The following is a 19,708-nucleotide window of genomic DNA, read 5'->3' as shown; positions in this document are numbered from 1 at the left end:
AATGTGGTTTGGGTCCGCTTTGGAACCAAGCCCCGAAGTTCTAAATTCTCCGGGCGGGGGGGGGGCACAGCCCCAGCGGCAGGGCAAGGGCACTCCGCCTGGCTAGCACCCAGCAACCTGCCCGGCGGGCTGCCCGGAGCCGAGCGGGGAACCTGCCTGATTTCTGCGAGTTTGGGCGAAATGGAACCAGTCCCACGACTTCGCCAAATCAGCAAATTCCAACCAAACATTTTCCCCGCCGGCTCTCGAGTGAGTCCGGACGCGCGTGGGTTGTGCTGAGGTTGGGGGCCGCAGGGCACTGCCCCCCGCTGGGCACAGCCTGCTCCTCCTCCTCCCCGCCCCCCGAGCAGTCAGCTGTGTGCTGCGGCCGGGTCCCAGGCACCCCCCGAATGGGGAGGCAACTCCGAGCTCCCAGGGGGGCTGGGCACTGCAGGCTTCCCAGTGCCGAGGAGGCAGCAGGCGCCACACACGTGCAGGGGGCCGGCGGGGGGTGCGGGCTGCTTCACGTATTGTTCTGCGGCCAGTGCCTCTTGCGGGCTCCGCGTATGGCTGTCAGGAGCGGACGATCCTCGGACGGGCCCGCTCCCAGCCCTCCCGAGCCCGCGGCACCATATCAGCGGGAGGAGCGCCCCCAGCCCGCCCCCGGCTCCCGGGATCCCTGCGCCTTTAGCCCCCTCCCCGCCCCCGCCCAGCCAGTGCGCAGAACTAGGAGGAAATTCCCCGGTCGCTGCCACTGACGAACGGGGAGAGCAGGTGCGGGGGACACGGCGCGGAGCCCCGCGCTCTCCCTTTGTCCTGGCAGCTGCGCGGCGAGGGGAGGCGAGACCCCCCGCTCCTGCCCCTGCCAGCGAGCCGGGCTTGGCTGGTTCCGCGCTAGCTACTGCACCGGTGCCGCTCCCCGAGCTGGAGCCACGGGAGAGTCCGGAGGCCGCTGCGCCCAGGGACACAGCGGGCCCGAGCCCCCCAAGGCAGCGTCCCCCGCTCGGATCGGCCCCCGGGGGCAGTTCGCCAAGGCGGGTGTGGACACGAAGTGCCGGTGGCCGCCCGGCTCCGCGGAAGCAGGGACACAAAGGCTGGGCGTGTGCGCGCTGCGGGGGCGGATCCGCTCCCTGAGCCGGGACCAGCCTGCCCGGGGCGCGCAGCTCCGCGGCTGAACCCCGCCGGGGGAGGCGCGAGGAGCCAGTGTCGGGGGCAGAGCCGCCCCCTGGGGCTTCCCGGCTTTAGGGCCCGGCGGGGCAGCCCCGCTTGGCGGGGGGCCCGGACCCGCGGCGCCTGCCCCCGCCTGGCCCCCCGGGCGCCATGGCCTGCAGCCTGAAAGACGAGCTACTCTGCTCCATCTGCCTGAGCATCTACCAGGACCCGGTGAGCTTCGGCTGCGAGCACTACTTCTGCCGGAAATGCATCACGGAGCACTGGGTCCGGCAGGAGCACCAGGGCGCCCGCGACTGCCCCGAGTGCCGCCGCACCTTCGCCGAGCCCACGCTGGCGCCGAGCCTCAAGCTCGCCAACATCGTGGAGCGCTACGCGGCCTTCCCGCTGGACGCCATCCTGAGCGCGCGGCGCAGCTCCGCGCCCTGCAAGGACCACGAGAAGGTCAAGCTCTTCTGCCTCACGGACCGCGCCGTGGTCTGCTTCTTCTGCGACGAGCCCGCCGTGCACGAGCAGCACCAGGTCACCAACGTGGACGACGCCTTCGAGGAGCTGCAGGTGGGCGCCCCCGGGGCTGCAGACGGGATGGGCCCGGCTCCCGGGGGAGGTGCCAGGCCCTACTGCTGGCTGGTGCTGGGGGAGCCGGGCTTGCCTGGCAGGGCCGAGCCCCGACCCGTCTGGCCCTGGCAGGGCTAGAAACAAGGAGGAGTCTGGTGGCACTTGAAAGACTATCAGATGTATTTGGTCTTTCAAGTGCCAGCAGACGCCTGGTGGCTTTTGTGGACCCCGGCTAACCGGGCCCCCCTCTGATACTCAGTTGTGAATGTAAAAAAATCGCTTGTGTCCCAGCACCTCTTTCATTACGCACTGAGCTCTGCCAAAGAGGTGCCCCTAAGCTCAGCTTGGCTGCCCAGCTGCCGCTCTGCTCTGAACTGGGCTCCCATTCCCCCTACAGGGCAGTGCCTGCCCCCAGTCCGGCTCTGGACTGGTCCAGAGCCCTCAACCTGCTTGGCTCAGGCAGTAGCTCTCTACTGGGGCGGCTGACGAGAGCCCAGAGCCCCTGCCCCATGCCCGGGGAGGGAGCGCTGTGTGGCAGGACCAGCATTAGCACATCAGCCCTATGCTGGGCTCCTGGAGAGAGCTTCTACTGAGGGCACAGATGGTGCCACATACCCCCCTTCTGTCCCTTCCCTGGAGGGGGCTGTCTTGTCTCATCCTCTACCCTCCCCTCGTTTCATTAACCACAGTTCTTGTTATCGGGGTTTCTAACTGGAGCCAGCCCCCGGGGAGGGCCTGTTCCCCAGGCAGGTTCACCACCCCTCCAGCTGCTTCACAAGGAGGGGTGGTGAACCCCTCATTTAACAAAAGGAGCAGCCAGCCCCTTTCTGAGCCACTTAGCAGGGATCATGCCCCCAAACAACCCTTAGCAAAATGGGCCTCCTCTTGACCCCATCCCCCACCCGCAGTTCTCTTCTCACCCCCATCTGCCTGCTTTGCTGCCCTGTGCATCCGTCTGAGCATGCATCTCAGCTCCCCTGGGTACCGTCCAGTGATTCAAATGGTACTTGACTTGAGTAGCATTATAATGGACTGGCCATATACTAGCTCCCAGGATCCTGCGGTCCACAGAGCTACAAATACCCACTAGGAAGATGCCAAAGACCAAATGGTGCAGAAAGACTGATAGCCCTGTGGAATGAATCCACTTCCCTCTGCTGGGGAGTGATATGGCGTTCCTTCTATCCTGAGTGCTGCTGAAAGGGGTAGCACGGTAAACAGCTTTCTCTCTAGTCTGCAGTGTACCATGCCATGGGGTACTGTGGCACCTTATGGACTAACAGATGTATTGGAGCATAAGCTTTCGTGGGTGAATACCCACTTCGTCAGATGTATTCACCCACGAAAGCTTATGCTCCAATACATCTGTTAGTCTATAAGGTGCCATAGGACTCTTTGTTAGGTAAAAACGTCCATCCATATAAACCTCTCATCCTTTTTATTTAGGTTTCCTAATAAGTTCTTGAACTATGTGGCAGTGAGTTCCACAGGTTAATACTGTGCTGTGTAGAGAAATATTTGTTAGGATCCATTTTAGGTTTTTCTGCCGTCCAGTTTTATGAGCTGCTGCCCTGTTCTTAGAAAGGGTGACTGGAGCTCCTCTTTCCAGGGAACTGAATGTGAGAGGATCACAAGGTGTTCACTCTGGCGTTGGTATACGCCGCTTTGCACTGCGCACTCTGCTCAGCCAGTGACAGGCAATTGGGCTGATTTCAGAAGATTTGTATTTTACAAACATAAGTAGCTTCTGTCACTCGGTGAATCTCTAACAGGCTGGTCATCCTGGCAACAACTGGTGACTCTGACCTTACCTCAGGCTCTTTCTTGCTGCATTTGAAAGCTATTGGTATTTAGTAGCAGGTCTGGAGTTAGGGCTTTTGGTTGGGAAGGGGGGTGCTCTGGGAGACTGGGAATCCAAGGTTGATTGGGGACTGATGGGAGCTGGGAGGGGTTTGCCAGTCTTGTGGATCCGAGTGGATCCGAATCTGGTTGCCTTGCTCTTTGCTAGGTCAGGAATCCTGTGCCATCCCAGCACGTGATGGTAGCTGTGCCGGGTTGAGCAGCTTCCTCCACTGCCTACGCTAGATTGAGCGGTTGCTTTGCATGGCTAGGAACGGCGACCTCTCCTGCTTGGAGAATCCAGATGGGGCTCCGGCCATTTCTCCTCTTGCCATAGTGGTGCGTTGGCACTAGTCACATTAGCTGCGAAATGGCTGGGGGACTTGGCTGCTCAGAGCTTATATCGTATCTTAGGATTTTATCCTGCCACTCATCATGATAGTATCTGGACACCTTCAGTGTGAAATCAGTAGCAATAGTGAAGTCCCTAGTAGGGGTCTCTGGCATTTCTCCATTTTCAGGACCCAAACTCTGGCTGGGGTAGGTTTTTCTTTTTTTGCTGGTAGGGGCTTGTAGAGGGGATGTCGTGGTAGGGGCTTGTAGAGGGGATGTCGTGCTGTGTGTGTCATTCTTGTGGTGGAAAGGGCTTCTCAGAAAGGAAAGTTTTGCAGCCTTTCCTAAAGATGGTCCGATTCAGGATTTCCCCATTCTGCTTGGAAGATTGCTTTGTCCTGGGCTTAGCGCTCCACATTGTCCCTGAAAAGCACAGCTGTTACAGTAGTTCATGGATCAGAATTCAGTCATTGATATAGCTGGGGGTAGGGCTATAAATTGTTTTTAAAATTAGGAACAAGGCGTTAAATTGGCATTGAAGGCGACTGGGAGCCAGTGGAGAGACTGACCCATGGCGGCCTGAGCCGTGGAGAAGGTGTGCAGCTGTATTCTGTTCCAGCAGGGATCGCTGACTGCCCCGAGGGGAATCGGCCCACCTCTCTGCTTCACATGCCCCCCAATGTGTACTGCTTCTGCTCCACCCGTGCTGCCCACCCAGGACGCGATGCAGCACTGCCATTGGCTAGCAACCCCCTTGAAGCGGTTGCGTACATCTAGCATACATGCTGCAAGGCCAGGTAGCAGAGTTAGTCTTTGTTACTTGCATCGCATGGTAATTGTGCATGTTGTGAACGCAGTCATGCCAGGGCCTGCCTCAAAGAGCTTGCTGGTGCAATATAGACAGTGAAGGGTGGCAACAGTGAGATCAAGGCTCTAACAGTGGGATCTAATGAGAGGTTTAACTGGGGAGACGGAGGCTGCTAAGGGATCTATATGGTGTTTGCAGGAGGAAATGGTCATTTTTCCATCAGAAATTGTCCCCTTGTTGCACCCAGGTGGTCCAGGTACAGTCGGGGGAAAGCGTTTCATTCTCCTTGTGCAGCAGAGAGCGCGGCGCCATCAGCCGGGGGGAGGGTGTTCTCTGCCTGGCCCCAGACGCAGCCCCTCGGCCGCCCTGCTGGGCAGCCTGCTGCTCCTCCGATTGCTGTGGGCTTGAGCTGAAAGGCTCTTGTTCCTCCTCACCTTCCTGTGTCTCTGGAGGATTGCATCTCAGCCTGTGACTCATGCCTGTAGGTTCAGGATGTGGGGGGCTGGGAGTGGGGTTGGGCTGCTGGAATAAGAAGGTTGGTTATAGGTCAGGAGGGTCCAGCCAAGGGCTGCACTGGTCCCTTCCCTGGAGACCTGCGTGGTGCCACAGACTGCAGCAGCTCTCCCTTGTGAGGGTGGTGTGGTCCCCGAGGCCCCGGCCCGCAGTGTGGCTTGGGTCACGGTGGAGTGTCGCATGCTGGCACTCACTGAACTTCGGGCCTGTCAGCTGCGCCTGCCATTGCCCATCTGCAGGCGGCCTGGGAGATTTAGCATCGGATGGGATTAGGCAGGTGCCTCTATCTCTGCCCAGCTGTCTTCCTGAAGCCCCCTTTTAGGCTGCTGAGCAGAGTTCACCTTGGGGAGCTGCAGCTCCGCCCCTCGGTCCCAGGTTTCCCCACCCCCTGCGGCACTTACATCTCAGCCATTGCAGCAGGGTGCTGGAGGATAACCCAAAGGGAAACGCGTTTGCATGCGAAGGGTGAGCAGGAACCTGGGTTGGGGAACGCCAGCTGCAGAGCGTGACCCTGGGAGCAGGTTGCCCAGCCTGCCTGGCCGCGCCTGGGAGTGGGGAGGAGCCGGAGTGGGGTTGGCACTGGCTGTCGGAACACAGGCGGGGGATTTCTCTCTCTCTCTCCCTCGACGTGGGGATTAGGGATGGCTTAGTGCCTCTGCTGAGCGCCAGCGGCCAGCTCCCCAGCCTTGCTGTCGGGTAATAATCTGCCTGACAATTAGCAGAATCCCGCAGAGGCCAGCACTAAAGGGAGGTGGCTACCAGCCCGGCCTGTGCTCTGCTACCAATGGGGCACGTTAACGGAGGTGTGCTTCCTTTGTTTGGGGGGGGGGGGTCAGTGCACTGGGAATAGCTCCCTGTCCCTTGAGGGGGTCTGTGCTTTAGCCTGGCACCGTGCAGAATCAGCCTAATAGTGCCCTCCTGGGGGCTGTGCTAGCCCCGGTGACACACCCCAGGGCCAGTGCACAGCAAGGATTCCCGTGTTATGGAGAACAAGCCGGGTGGGGCCTCATCTGCCCTGACTTAGAAACCGAGCCCCCCATTCCTGGCTCTGCTGTGGCTGCTTTCTAGCTGCTCAGCCGCTGTTGGGGCCCCAGAGCCGGCGTGAAGAGCCCCAGCCCAGGGGAGGCTCTTCCGCCACCCCATCATGCAGCTGCTCGCAGCTGAGTTACAGAGCAGCCCATTGGTGGCTGTGGAAGCTGCTCTGAATTAGAACAAGGCTTGGGTCTGCTCTGATGTACACCACAGGCCAGCCCCCCCCCCCCCAGCCCCCTCTCCCTAACGCCCTAGGAGGCGCAGCACTGAACCCCACTCTGGTCCCACCGAAATCCAGGCGCGTGCTGCCATTGCCTGCCTGGGAAGCAGATCCCTGCCTAGCGCTCTTTCAATTGGCTTGTCCCTATCAACATGCACAGTGCTGGCCAGCCTTGGAGACCAGCACGGCGAAACCTCATTCAGTGCAGGCCAGGCCTGTGGTTGGCTTGGCTCTGTGCTGCAGGCTGCCGGGGAGCACGAGGCTTGAAAGCACTTTGCCTGGAGAGTTAATCTCTAGGAAGGGTATCTGAGCCGGAGGCCTAGCAAACTCATTACCTGTGTGAGTGCCCAGCAGTGCGCAGTCACTGATGGAGTAATAGAGACCAGCCATCAGGAAATCTTGGGCTTATAGTCTTCAGTCAAACGCAGAGACGCCTGGTGGCGCCTAGCTGCGCTGTGTGCAGGGTGGGGGAGATGGGAAGGGGCCGGCATCAGCTGGGTGAGGCTCTGGCCTGACCGAATTAACCAGGATGAGTGGGAGTCTTGAAAGTGGCCAGTCAGAAGCCTCCCTGCAGCAGCCGGGGTCTCCTGCTACCTCCATAGAGACCCTTGTCTTGCAGCAGCAGGAGTGATCCTGTCCCCACCCCCTGCAGCGCCCCGTCCCACCACCACCGATCCCCTGGGTGCTGCTGGGAGTACGAGCATCCTTCAGGTACGGTGGCGTTGTGCGAGAGCAGTGCTGCTGGCACAGCAACAAGCTCTCTGCTGGCTGGCTCTCAGCTGACCTGGTACCTCCCGGGAGATAGGATGATGTGTCATTAGCAGATGGCTGGGGGGTCCTAATTGCCCACCCCAGCAAACCCCCTTTTTGCTGGCCCAGCTTCAGCCTCCTCCCCTCTGCCCCGGGGAGGGGGGATGGGGCTCGCTAATCAGCTGCCTCTCACTGATCTGCTGTGCGGCAGAGCACTCTCTGCACAGCCCTCACTGAGCTGCCAGGAGGATCAGACGTCGATTGCCTCGCTCCGCAGACGGTGTTAACAGGGACGCTGGCATGTGTCGGCGGCGCTCGAGGCAGGGAGATGGAGTGTGGTGCTGGAACGAAAGGGCTTGTTGCTCCTGCACGTCTTGATGGGAACATGACAGCGAGCAGCGCAAACATGCATAGGGGAGGTGGCGCCAAGAGCCTGTTGCTTCCTCAGCGAGATTCAGCCCTGTGGTGAGTGCCCGCACTGCTGCCAGCACCATAGAATCATAGAATATCAGGGTTGGAAGGGACCTCAGGAGGTATCTAGTCCAACCCCCTGCTCAAAGCAGGACCAACCCCAGCTAAATCATCCCAGGCAGGGCTTTGTCAAGCCGGGCCTTAAAAACCTCTAAGGAAGGAGATTCCACCACCTCCCTAGGTAACCCATTCCAGTGCTTCACCACCCTCCTAGTGAAAAAGTTTTTCTTAATATCCAACCTAAACCTCCCCCGCTGCAACTTGAGACCATTGCTCCTTGTTCTGTCATCTGCTACCACCGAGAACAGTCTAGATCCATCCTCTTTGGAACCCCCTTTCACGTAGTTGAAAGCAGCTATCAAATCCCACCTCATTCTTCTCTTCTGCAGACTAAACAATCCCAGTTCCCTCAGCCTCTCCTCATAAGTCATGTGCTCCAGCCCCCTAATCATTTTTGTTGCCCTTCGCTGGACTCATTCCAATTTTTCCACATCCTTCTTGTAGTGTGGTGCCCAAAACTGGACACAGTACTCCAGATGAAGCCTCACCAATGTCGAATAAAGGGGAACGATCACGTTCCTCGATCTGCTGGCAATGCCCCTGCTTATACAGCCCAAAATGCCGTTAGCCTTCTTGGCAACAAGGGCACACCATTGACTCATATCCAGCTTCTCGTCCACTGTAACCCTTAGGTCCTTTTCTGCAGAACTGCTGCCTAGCCACTCGGTCCCTAGTCTGTAGCAGTGCATGGGATTCTTCCGTCCTAAGTGCAGGACTCTGCACTTGTCCTTGTTGAACCTCATCAGGTTTCTTTTGGCCCAGTCCTCTAATTTGTCTAGGTCTCTCTGTATCCGATCCCTACCCTCCAGCGTATCTACCACTCCTCCCAGTTTAGTGTCATCTGCAGACTTGCTGAGAGTGTAGTCCACACCATCCTCCAGATCATTAATGAAGATAGTGAACAAAACTGGCTCCAGGACCGACCCTTGGGGCACTCCGCTTGATACCAGCTGCCAACTAGACGTGGAACTGTTGATCACTACCCGTTAAGCCCGACGATCTAGCCAGCTTTCTATCCACCTTACAGTCCATTCATCCAGCCCATACTTCTTTAACTTGCTGGCAAGAATACTATGGGAGACCGTATCACAAGCTTTGCTAAAGTCAAGGAATAACACATCTACTGCTTTCCCCTCATCCACAGAGCCAGTTATCTCGTCATAGAAGGTTAGTCAGGCATGACTTGCCCTTGGTGAATCTATGCTGACTGTTCCTGATCACTTTCCTCTCTTCAAAGTGCTTCAAAATTGATTCCTTGAGGACCTGCTCCATGATTTTTCCAGGGACTGAGGTGAGGCTGACTGGCCTGTAGTTCCCCAGATCCTCCTCCTTCCTTTTCTTAAAGATGGGCACTACATTAGCCTTTTTCCAGTCATCCAGGACCTCCCCCGATCGCCATGAGTTTTCAAAGATAATGGCCAATGGCTCTGCAATCACATCTGCCAACTCCTTTAGCACCCTCGGATGCAGCGCATCCGGCCCCATGGATTTGTGCTCGTCCAGCTTTTCTAAATAGTCCCAAACCACTTCTTTCTCCACAGAGGGCTGGTCGCCTCCTCCCCATGCTGTGCTGCCCACTGCAGCAGTCTGGTAGCTGACCTTGTTCGTGAAGACAGAGGCAAAAAAATCATTGAGTACATTAGCTTTTTCCACATCCTCTGTCACTAGGTTGCTTCCCTCATTCAATAAGGGGCCCATATTTTCCTTGACTTTCTTCTTGTTTTAACATACCTAAAGAAACCCTTCTTGTTACTCTTAACATCTCTTGTTAGCTGCAACTCCAAGTGTGATTTGGCCTTCCTGATTTCACTCCTGCATGCCTGAGCAATATTTTTATACTCCTGCCTGGTTATTTGTCCAATCTTCCACTTCTTGTAAGCTTCTTTTTTGTGTTTAAGCTCAGCAAGGATTTCACTGTTTAGCCAAGCTGGTCGCCTGCCATATTTACTATTCTTTCTACACATCAGGATGGTTTGTTCCTGCAACCTCAATAAGGATTCTTTACAATACAGCCAGCTCTACTGGACCCCTTTCCCCCTCATGTTATTCTCCCAAGGGATCCTACCCATCAGTTCCCTGAGGGAGTCAGTCTGCTTTTCTGAAGTCCGGGGTCCGCATTCTGCTGCTCTCCTTTCTTCCTTGTGTCAGGATCCTGAACTCAACCATCTCATGGTCACTGCCTCCCAGGTTCCCATCCACTTTTGCTTCCCCTACTATTTCTTCCCTGTTTGTGAGCAGTAGGTCTAGAAGAGCTCTGCCCCTAGTTGGTTCCTCCAGCACTTGCACCAGGAAATTGTCCCCTACACTTTCCAAAAACTTCCTGGATTGCCTGTGCACCGCTGTATTGCTCTCCCAGCAGATATCAGGGTGATTAAAGTCTCCCATGAGAACCAGGGCCTGTGATCTGTTAATTGCCGGAAGAAAGTCTTGTCCACCTCATCCCCCTGGTCTGGTGGTCTATAGCAGACTCCCACCACGACATCATCCTTGATGCTCACACTTCTCAACTTAATCCAGAGACTCTCAGGTTTTTCTGCAGTTTCATACCGGAGCTCTGAGCAGTCATACTCCTCTCTTACATACAACGCAACTCCCCCACCTTTTCTGCCCTGCTTGTCCTTCCTGAACAGTTTATATCCATCCATGACAGTACTCCAGTCATGTGAGTTATCCCACCAAGTCTCTGTTATTCCAATCACATCATAGTTCCCTGACTGTGCCAGGACTTCCAGTTCTCCCTGCTTGGTTCCCAGGCTTCTTACATTTGTGTACAGGCACTTAAGATAATTCGCTGATTGTCCCGCTTTCACAGTATGAGACAGGAGTCCTCCCCTCTTGCACTCTCCTGCTCGTGCTTCCTCCTGGTATCCCATTTCCCCACTTACCTCAGGGCTTTGGTCTCCTTCCCCTGGTGAACCTAGTTTAAAGCCCTCCAGCTTTGGTCATGGCCACCTTGCCATGTACAGGTGATGGAGAGCCGTCAGCGCGGAGCCTGCTGTAGCACTGGCTCCCTGGAGCAGGTGAGCAGAGCTACGGGGGCCAGGCAATGAGAGCGAGGAGAGGCCTCCCTTGTTGGCCAGGAACAGTGATCCTAGCTCCTGGCTTTTCCATTGCACCCCTGAGTCCCCTGCCTTCTAGTAGCTGTACAAGTATAATACTGCTTCAAGGGCAGTGTTCTAGTAATTGCACTTTTCGCTCCAGCTCTCGGAGCACTGTACAGAGGAGGTGAGGATCTTATCCTCATTGTACAGATGCAGAAACTGAGGCACACAGCAGCAAAGTGACTTGCCCAAGGTCACCCAGAAGGCCAGTGGCAGAGCTGGAAGTAGAACCCAGCTCTCATGGGTGCCAGGTCAGGGCCCTGACCATTAGGCCTCACTGCTTCTAAATAGTTCTGTTGCATTGTAGCTACATTGTTTAAATAATTAACCTTCACCATCTCCCCCCCCCCTTCTCTGCTAGTTTAGTTCCCTCCTTCTGCTGCACATCTTGGTTTGAAGGCTTCCTCCCTTCCCTTCACCGCACCCTCCCTCTCTGGTCTCTCTTTACGTGAGGATAATGCTTCCCTCTTCTCCTCTGTTTTCACAAATTGTGGCTGTGCACATACAGGTGCTACAGTCCTTGGCAGAGATCAAATCGGTGACCTCAAGCCCCTGCCCCTGGAGCTAACAAGCAACTCTGCCAGCTGCAAGTAGCAGGCTGTCGGTCACTGACAGCAGCCCATGCGCTAACAGCTAAGCCAGCGTGGTGCCTTATTGCCCAAGCAGATGATGATGCGGCGTGCAGAGCCCGCTGGTGACCGAGGTTCCTGCGTGTAGGGCCATGGTATGATACGTTATGGTTTTCTTTCAGCTTTGCTCCCGAGACCCCCGAATCCACAAGGTTGAGCTTCTGGAAACCCTGTTCCTGGCTCTGGAGTTTGTCTCCCTGCCCGCACTGCCACACCTCGGTATCACGACCGTGCTGTGCCAGAGAGCGTTCGCTGCAGGGATTAAGGCAGGCTGGTGCTTGCAAGGCAGGCGTAGGGATTCCTGCAGCCCCAAAACCCTCACTGTGTTCGCTTCAGCCCAAGTCCCTTCCTCAGCTGTCCCGGCACACGTTCCGGCATGCAAACCACTCCGTTCACAGCCTGACACGGGATCTTCCCAACCCACTCTGGCTGCCCACTGGGGCCGTGAGGATCCCCTTTCCTGTGGGAGTTTTGCTAATGACCCAGCTGCCCTTTGGCTGCTGTTCCTGGAGCCCCAAAGTGTCCTCTGACCTGGCCATGGGAAGTCTGAGAGGTTAAGGCCAGGTCTATGTACACCTCTGCTGTAACCCAGGTGGTACTGCCCCACGTCTCAGGGGAGCAGGGAGGCTAAATCCATCGATGCTCATGCAGCACTTTGAGCTCCCCAGAGGAAGGGCATTGGGAAAGGGCGAAGTGTTGTGAGATCTTTGATACATCTTCGTTTCCCCCCCTGCAGCTCCAGGGAGACGCGCAAAAATGGGGAAATCAGAGGCCCATACGTTCGGTAGAGTGGGCCTGATTCTAGGGATCGCTGCCTGGCTCTGCAGACCTGCAGCATTAGGAGGGATTTGGGCTCCGCGGGCGCAGTGTCCCATGTGCGCTGGCTGGTGGCACCTTGCAATGGTCTGCCATGGCCAGCCATAAGCACACTTCAGTTCTGGGGCCGTCTGAGCATCAGGGCTGGAGTAATCCGGAAAGTATTTAGCAGGCTCCTTTTACAGGACAGAGTTGTTTTTACTAACTAAGCATTCTGATGGGAGTGTGTGGGGGATGTTGAGGAGTTCTGTATTTGTGGGGGTGGGGAAGTGTGTGTGTTAAGGGGTGTGTTTGGGGGGGGGGGGTCTGTGTGGGAGGATATGGGGGGTATTGGGGTGGCTGCTCCTGGCCCCTGCACTTGTCTCTGTTCTGAATATGGCCCCTACTGCGCCATCACACTCCGTTTCCCCAGGCTCTGGCCACCCCCCCCCCACCCTTAGATGCTACAGAGTGGGCGTGAGTGACTGTGGCAGAGAGCACAGAGCTGAATTCCCTCCTGCACTGAACGGGGCCCACACGCATCCCAGCACTGACTGCCGGGCTGAAGGCCTGTCACAGGCCTCTTCTGCGACAAGCGCCTGAGCATCACATTGCAGTAGGCGGGGCCCTCCCGGGGCGGAGCAGCCCTCTCCTGGCTCTGACTGTGCTGTGGAGAGACAGGCTAATGCCTCAATACCAGCACTAGCCCTTTGGCACTGAGCACATCCATTGGCTCCTCCGAAATCGAAAGCTATAGTGGCTGAAATGGGTAAGATCCAGCCCGGGGGGTTCCCCTCCATCTTCACTGCAGCTCACTGCCCCCAGGAGTGGTCTCTCGTGTGCATGGCGCTGCCTGCCAGGGAGCAGCGGGAGGTGCTCTGGCATCTGGGCTTGGCAGGCATGTCCTGCACTGATGCCTGGTGAGGGGGTTGGCCGTGTGGCAGCCAGAGAGGGGCGCTTGGCATGGCTGCTTCTCCCTGAGTGCAGGATGGGCGGCTGCTCCCCCATCACGCTCTGGCTGAGATTTCCATCGCTGCCGTGGGGATCTGGGCACAACATTCCCAGGGCCCACGGGCTGCTTTGAACGTCACAGCCTGTCCAGCACTGGGGAGCCGAGTGTGCACAGGGTGGGGGCTGAGGGACTGGATTGTGGGTGCCAGCACTGCACACCCCAGCAATGGAGGCTCTTCCTTGCTCCCCCATGCGTTCTCTCTGACTCCCCCATTGATAGATCCCCCCATCCATAAACCTCTGCCCAGACTCTCCGATGGGGTGGGTGTCCATCACGACAGGTTGGTCACCTGTGAGCCTGGAAGTCTGAGCTTGTGGGGAGTGAGGGGATGGGCTAGGAGAGAAGACAGCTGTGAGCACAGCAAGGCAGTGTGATCTAGTGGCGTGAGCACTGGGCTGGCTGCCCAGAGCTCGTGGGTTCAAGCCTTGTCTCTCAGGTGGCCTTGGACAAACTGCTTTCTCTGTAGGATGGGGCCCGGATCCCTACTCCACCCCAGGGCTGGGGAGGCAGAAGGCTGGCAAGCCTGTGCTGAGATCTGGCTCGGTGAAAGTCCCTCGGATTTATTAAAATGCTCTGTATCCACATCAGCACCTAACCGTCTCCGTATTCCTTACTGCCTTGAAAGGTGCTCTGGGCAATGGCGCACGAGGTCGCCTCTCTCCTGAGTGGCTCTGGGGCTCATTGTAGCTCAGAGAACCCGCCCCGCCCGGAGCAATGAGGCCAGGTGGCTCTGACCTTGCCTGACTGCTCTTTTCTGTCTCCTCGCCTTGTGTTTCAGAGAGAACTGAAGGAGCAGCTCCAGGCACTGCAGGACAGCGAGCGCGGCCACACGGAGGCCCTGCACCTGCTCAGACGCCAGCTAGCCGAGACCAAGGTAACCGTGACTCCGGTGCAGAGCGCCCCCAGCTGTGGCCTGTGGAGATGAAGGTCCCAGCGAGCTTGGGTGTCTCAGACTGGGAGGAGCTGCTGTCCGTGGATGGGGCGACAGACCTTTCACAGCCTTGTTCTCCCCCACCATCTCCAGTCCCCGTCAGCCTCCAGACAAAAGCCCAGCTCCTTCCAAACCTGGAGGCTTGTGTACCGGCGGCTGTGGGGTGTACTCCCAGGAACTGCAGACTAGAGGATCTCAGGCCAGATCATCAAAGGTATTCAGATGCCAAACTCCTACTGAAGTCAATTGGAGGTTGGTGCCTTAATACCTTTACCTGGTCCCTAGAGACCAAGCAGACCTGTTAGGTCCCATCTGCTGGCCAACGCAGGGCTGTGCCTATCGGACCATTTTCTCGTGCTGCACCCGCCTTGTTCCCAGTGTCCCAGCGGTAGGATCTTCCCTTGGGCCGGTGACACCATAGCCCAACTGGCCATGACAAATCTAGAAAGCCACCTGCTGTGGTTGGGCGTCACTTCCCCAGGCTGCCGTGCCCTGATATGTGCCAGGCCTGGGGGGCGGCTCAGGAGTGCAGCCAGGAGCCTTGCATCATGTGCGGAGGCAGATGTTTACTCTTCACTGGCCTGAGGCCCTTGGACTCCTGGTGATGTCTGTGCCTCGCAGTCCAGAGGAAAGTGCCCTTTGAGCGTCTCTTGTGGATCCCTTTTGCTGTGTATTACAGGAGAGCCTAGAGGCCCTGGCTGAAATCAAGGCCCCGTTGTACTAGGGGCTGCCCCCAAAAAGCTCAGGCCAGCTCCATAAAGCTAGTTCGGGTTCTACCGCTGTCTGAAATCAGTGGAAGTGAGGAGCCTAAATGCCACTGTGGCTCTGAGCTAGCAGTGGAAGCAAATGAGGCAGACAGCGGGCGGGAGAAGGGCGGTGCTATGACCCCATGTACAGATGGGGAGGCAAGGCCCGGAGAGATGAATGGCAGAGGATCATGTGCCCCACCCAGCAGCTCCTCTTGTTCTCTGCAGCTGGGAGGAGGCTGCATTTGTCTCAACACCAGCTGCTGCAGGCTTTGTACTTGTGACTTGCCCAAGGTCATGCCAGGAGCCCGTGGCACAGCCAGGAATTCAGCCCACACCTCCTGAGCTTCAGGATCACCCTTCCAGTGGGGTGGGAGAGGTCAGCCTTAGAACTCCTCCCTGGCAGCTGCACTGCCCTGGGCTTCCCTCGCTTCCTTGCGGGGGCTGTTTATGTGAGAAACGCCTCCCATTTCTCCCCAGTGCATTTATGAGGTCGTATTTCAGACGACAGCCAGGTCTGGTTCCCTCCGCTGCAGTGGCTTATCCATCACTCGGCTTTTTTTTAATGATCTGTTTTTATTTGACTCCTTATTCTTCCTGCTTGCTTTAGTGGTTATTGGAAAGGTGACTTTTATTCCTGGAGAGGCTGCCATTTCTTTCAGTGGCAGTTTAATTGTCTTTCTCAAGCAGCTGGTGATAGAGGCGAAGTGGATGGTTTTTAAGGGGGCACGGTGAAGGGCCCTTTTATTTCAGCGGAGAGCTTTTTATTTAAGGTAGATGCACCCCGGGGGCATTTTTGTGGAAATGGAGCTGGTGCGCTTAAAGCAAGTGTTTCCCTTCAGGGGAGTGGCTGCTTTGAAGTGGTTTGCCCTTCTCTGAAAAGGGCTCTCTAGCCTTGCCTGCAAGTTTGAGTCTGATCTCCCTGTGAGTCAGCCCTTCCCTGACCCGCTGCAGGGTGAGCTCTCTCCAGCACTGCACCTGCCCGACCAGTTTGGCTGGAACCCTGCTGGGTGCCATTAGTCCAGGCATTGCACCTATTTTCCACTGTGTCCCACCCCACTGCAGCTGACCGCACTAACGAGGAGAGGAAGAGGGACTGGTATTGCCACAAAGAATCATGAGATTGGCTTAAAAATCATGAGATTAAACAAAAATAATGTTGGGTTCACTTTATTTATGTGAAAAGCAACAGAGAGTCCTGTGGCACCTTTAAGACTAACAGATGTATTGGAGCATAAGCTTTCGTGGGTGAATACCCACTTCGTCATGCGTCTGACGAAGTGGGCATTCACCCACGAAAGCTCATGCTCCAATACATCTGTTAGTCTTAAAGGTGCCACAGGACCCTCTGTTGCTTTTTACAGATCCAGACTAACACGGCCACCCCTCTGATACTTTGTTTATGTGGTGGTTTCTGAGTTTTTAGGAAGCATTTAGGTCACGCTTTCATGCTTTTTTTTCCACAACCACTGGGACCGGAAACTTACTTTATTTTTAATGGTGACAGGTTTCAGAAGGGTAGCCGTGTTAGTCTGTATCAGCACAAACAACAAGGAGTCCTTGTGGCACCTTAGAGACTAACAAATTTACTTGGGCATAAGCTTTCGTGGGCTAGAACCCCCTTCATCGGATGCATGAGGTGAAAAATACAGGAGCAGGTATAAATACATGAAAGGGTGGGGATTGCTTTACCAAGTGTGAGGTCAGGCTAACGAGATAAATCAATTAACAGCAGGATACCAAGGGAGGAAAAATAACTTTTGAAGGGGTAAGAGAGTGGCCCATTACAGACAGTTGACAAGAAGGTGGGAGTAACAGTAGGGAGAAATTAGTATGGGGGAAATTAAGTTTAGGTTTGTAATGACCCAACCACTCCCAGTCTTTATTCAGGCCTAATCTGATGGTATCTAGTTTGCAAATTAATTCCAGCACTCCCAGCTATCTCCGTGACACCACAGATTTCCTGAGAAAACTACAATGCATTGGTGACCTCCCAGAAAACACCACCCTAGCCACCATGGATGTAGAGGCTCTCTACACAAACATCCCACATACAGATGGAATACAAGCTGTCAGGAACAGTATCCCTGATGATGACACAGCACAATTTATTGCTGAGCTCTGTGACTTTATCCTCATGCACAAATTATTTCAAATTTGGTGACAATATATACCTCCAGACCAGTGGCACTGCTATGGGCACCTGCATGGCCCCACAATATGCCAACATTTTTATGGCTGACCTGGAACAACGCTTCCTCAGCTCTCGTCCACTCATGCCCCTTCTCTACCTACGGTATATTGATGACATCTTCATCATCTGGACCCATGGGAAGGAGGCCCTGGAAGAATTCCACCATGATTTCAACAGCTTCCACCCCACCATCAACCTCAGCCTGGACCAATCTACACAGGAGGTCCACTTCCTAGACACAACCGTACAAATAAGCGATGGTCACATTAACACCACCCTATACCGAAAACCCACCGACCGCTACGCCTACCTTCATGCCTCCAGCTTCCACCCCGGTCACACCACACGATCCATCGTCTACAGCCAAGCACTGAGGTACAATCGCATCTGCTCCAACCCCTCAGACAGAGACCAACACCTACAAGATCTTCACCAAGCATTCTCAAAACTACGATACCCACACAAGGAAATAAAGAAACAAATCAACAGAGCCAGATGTGTACCTAGAAGCCTCCTGCTACAAGACAGGCCCAGAAGAGAAACCAACAGAACTCCACTGGCCATCACCTACAGTCCTCAGCTTAAACCTCTCCAACGCATCATCAGTGATCTACAGCCCATCCTGGACAATGATCCCTCACTTTCACAGACCTTGGGAGGCAGGCCAGTCCTCGCCCACAGACAACCTGCCAACCTTAAGCATATTCTTACCAGCAACCACGCACTGCACCATAACAACTCTAACTCAGGAACCAACCCATGCAACAAACCTCGATGCCAACTCTGCCCACATATCTACACCAGCAACATCATCACAGGACCTAACCAGATCAGCTACAACATCACCGGCTCATTCACCTGCACGTCCACCAATGTTATATATGCCATCATGTGCCAGCAATGCCCCTCTGCTATGTACATTGGCCAAACTGGACAGTCACTACGCAAGAGGATAAATGGACACAAGTCAGATATCAGGAATGGCAATATACAAAAACCTGTAGGAGAACACTTCAACCTCCCTGGCCACACAATAGCAGATGTAAAGGTAGCCATCCTGCAGCAGAAAAACTTCAGGACCAGACTCCAAAGAGAAACTGCTGAGCTCCAGTTCATTTGCAAATTTGACACCATCAGATCAGGATTAAACAAAGACTGTGAATGGCTATCCAACTACAAAAGCAGTTTCTCCTCCCTTGGTGTTCACATCTCAACTGCTAGCAGAGTACCTCACCCTCCCTGATTGAACTAACCTTGTTATCTCCATACTGATTTATACCTGCCTCTGGAGATTTCCATTACTTGCATCTGAAGAAGTGAGGTTCTTACCCACGAAAGCTTATGCTCCCAATACTTCTGTTAGTCTCTAAGGTGCCACAGGACCCTCTGTTGCTTTTTACAGATTCAGACTAACACGGCTACCCCTCTGATACTCTTCTAGTAGGTGACTTCTCGGAACCCTTCTGGCTCTGTCCGTCTGTTTCTTCACTTCACCAGGTGGGTATTGCAGTTTAAGAATGCTTGATAGAGATTCTGTAGGTGTTTGTCTCTGTCTGAGGGATCGGATCAAATGCGGTTGTATCTTAGAGCTTGGCTGTAGACAATGGATCATGTGGTGTGGTCTGGATGAAAGCTGGAGGCATGTAGGGAAGTATAGCAGTCAGTAGGTTTCTGGTATAGGGTGTGTTTATGTGACCATCGCTTATTAGCACTGTAGTGTCTAGGAAGTGGACCTCTTGTGTGGACTGGTCCAGTCTGAGGTTGATGGTAGGGTGGAAATCATTGAAATCTTGGTGGAATTCCTCAAGGGCCTCCTTCCCATGGGTCCAGATGATGAAGATGTCATCAATGTAGCGCAAGTAGAGTAGGGGCGTTAGGGGACGAGAGCTAAGGAAGCGTTGTTCTAAGTCAGCCATAAAAATGTTGGCATATTGAGGGGCCATGCGGATACCCATAGCAGTCCCACTGACTTGAAGGTATAAATTGTCCCCAAATCTGAAATAGTTGTGGGTGAGGACAAAGTCACAAAGTTCAGCCACCAGGTTTGCCGTGACATTATCGGGGATACTGTTCCTGATGGCTTGTAGGCCATCTTTGTGTGGAATATTGGTGTAGAGGGCTTCTACATCCATAGTGACTATGATGGTGTTTTCTGGAAGATCACCGATGGATTGTATTCAGAGTGGTAGCCATGTTAGTCTGTATCAGCAAAAAGAACGAGGTGTACTTGTGGCACCTTAGAGACTAAAAATTTTCGTTGAGCATAAGCTTTCATGGGCTAAAACTCACTTCATCGGATGAATGCAGTGGAAAATACACTAGGAAGTTATATATACACAGAGAACATGGAAAAAATGGGGGTTGCCATACCAACTGTAACGAGACTAATCAATGAAGGTGGGCTATTATCAGCAGGAGAGAAAACACTTTTGTAGTAATAACCAGGATGCCCGTTTCCAACAGTTGACAAGAAGGTGAGAGTATAACAGTAGGGAAAAAAATTAGCATGGGGAAATAGTTTTTACTTTGTGTAATGACCCATCCACACCCAGTCTTTATTCAAGCCT

The 19,708-nt window shown here is 54.9% G+C and overlaps 1 protein-coding gene across 2 annotated transcripts in view; it reads left to right on the top strand.

Moving 5' to 3' along the window:
- Positions 1–733: 733 nt before the first annotated feature.
- TRIM62 (tripartite motif containing 62) overlaps positions 734–19,708 on the top strand; it is a 36,380-nt gene continuing 17,405 nt past the window's right edge. The window contains exons 1-2 of one of the 2 annotated variants that reach the window (XM_054009403.1): positions 734–1,707; positions 14,049–14,144. In XM_054009403.1, the coding sequence (XP_053865378.1) occupies positions 1,300–1,707; positions 14,049–14,144 (504 nt within the window). In that variant the 5' untranslated portion in view covers positions 734–1,299. Of the gene's footprint in view, positions 1,708–14,048; positions 14,145–16,742; positions 18,639–19,708 lie in introns of those variants that run through there. The other variant, XR_008442818.1, reaches the window with a different exon arrangement.

Source organism: Malaclemys terrapin, chromosome 19 (genome assembly GCF_027887155.1).
Source record: "Malaclemys terrapin pileata isolate rMalTer1 chromosome 19, rMalTer1.hap1, whole genome shotgun sequence".
In the NCBI taxonomy this organism is placed as follows: Eukaryota; Metazoa; Chordata; order Testudines; family Emydidae; genus Malaclemys; species Malaclemys terrapin.
Note: the sequence above shows the minus strand (reverse complement) of the source record. Positions and strands in the feature narration are given on the sequence as shown.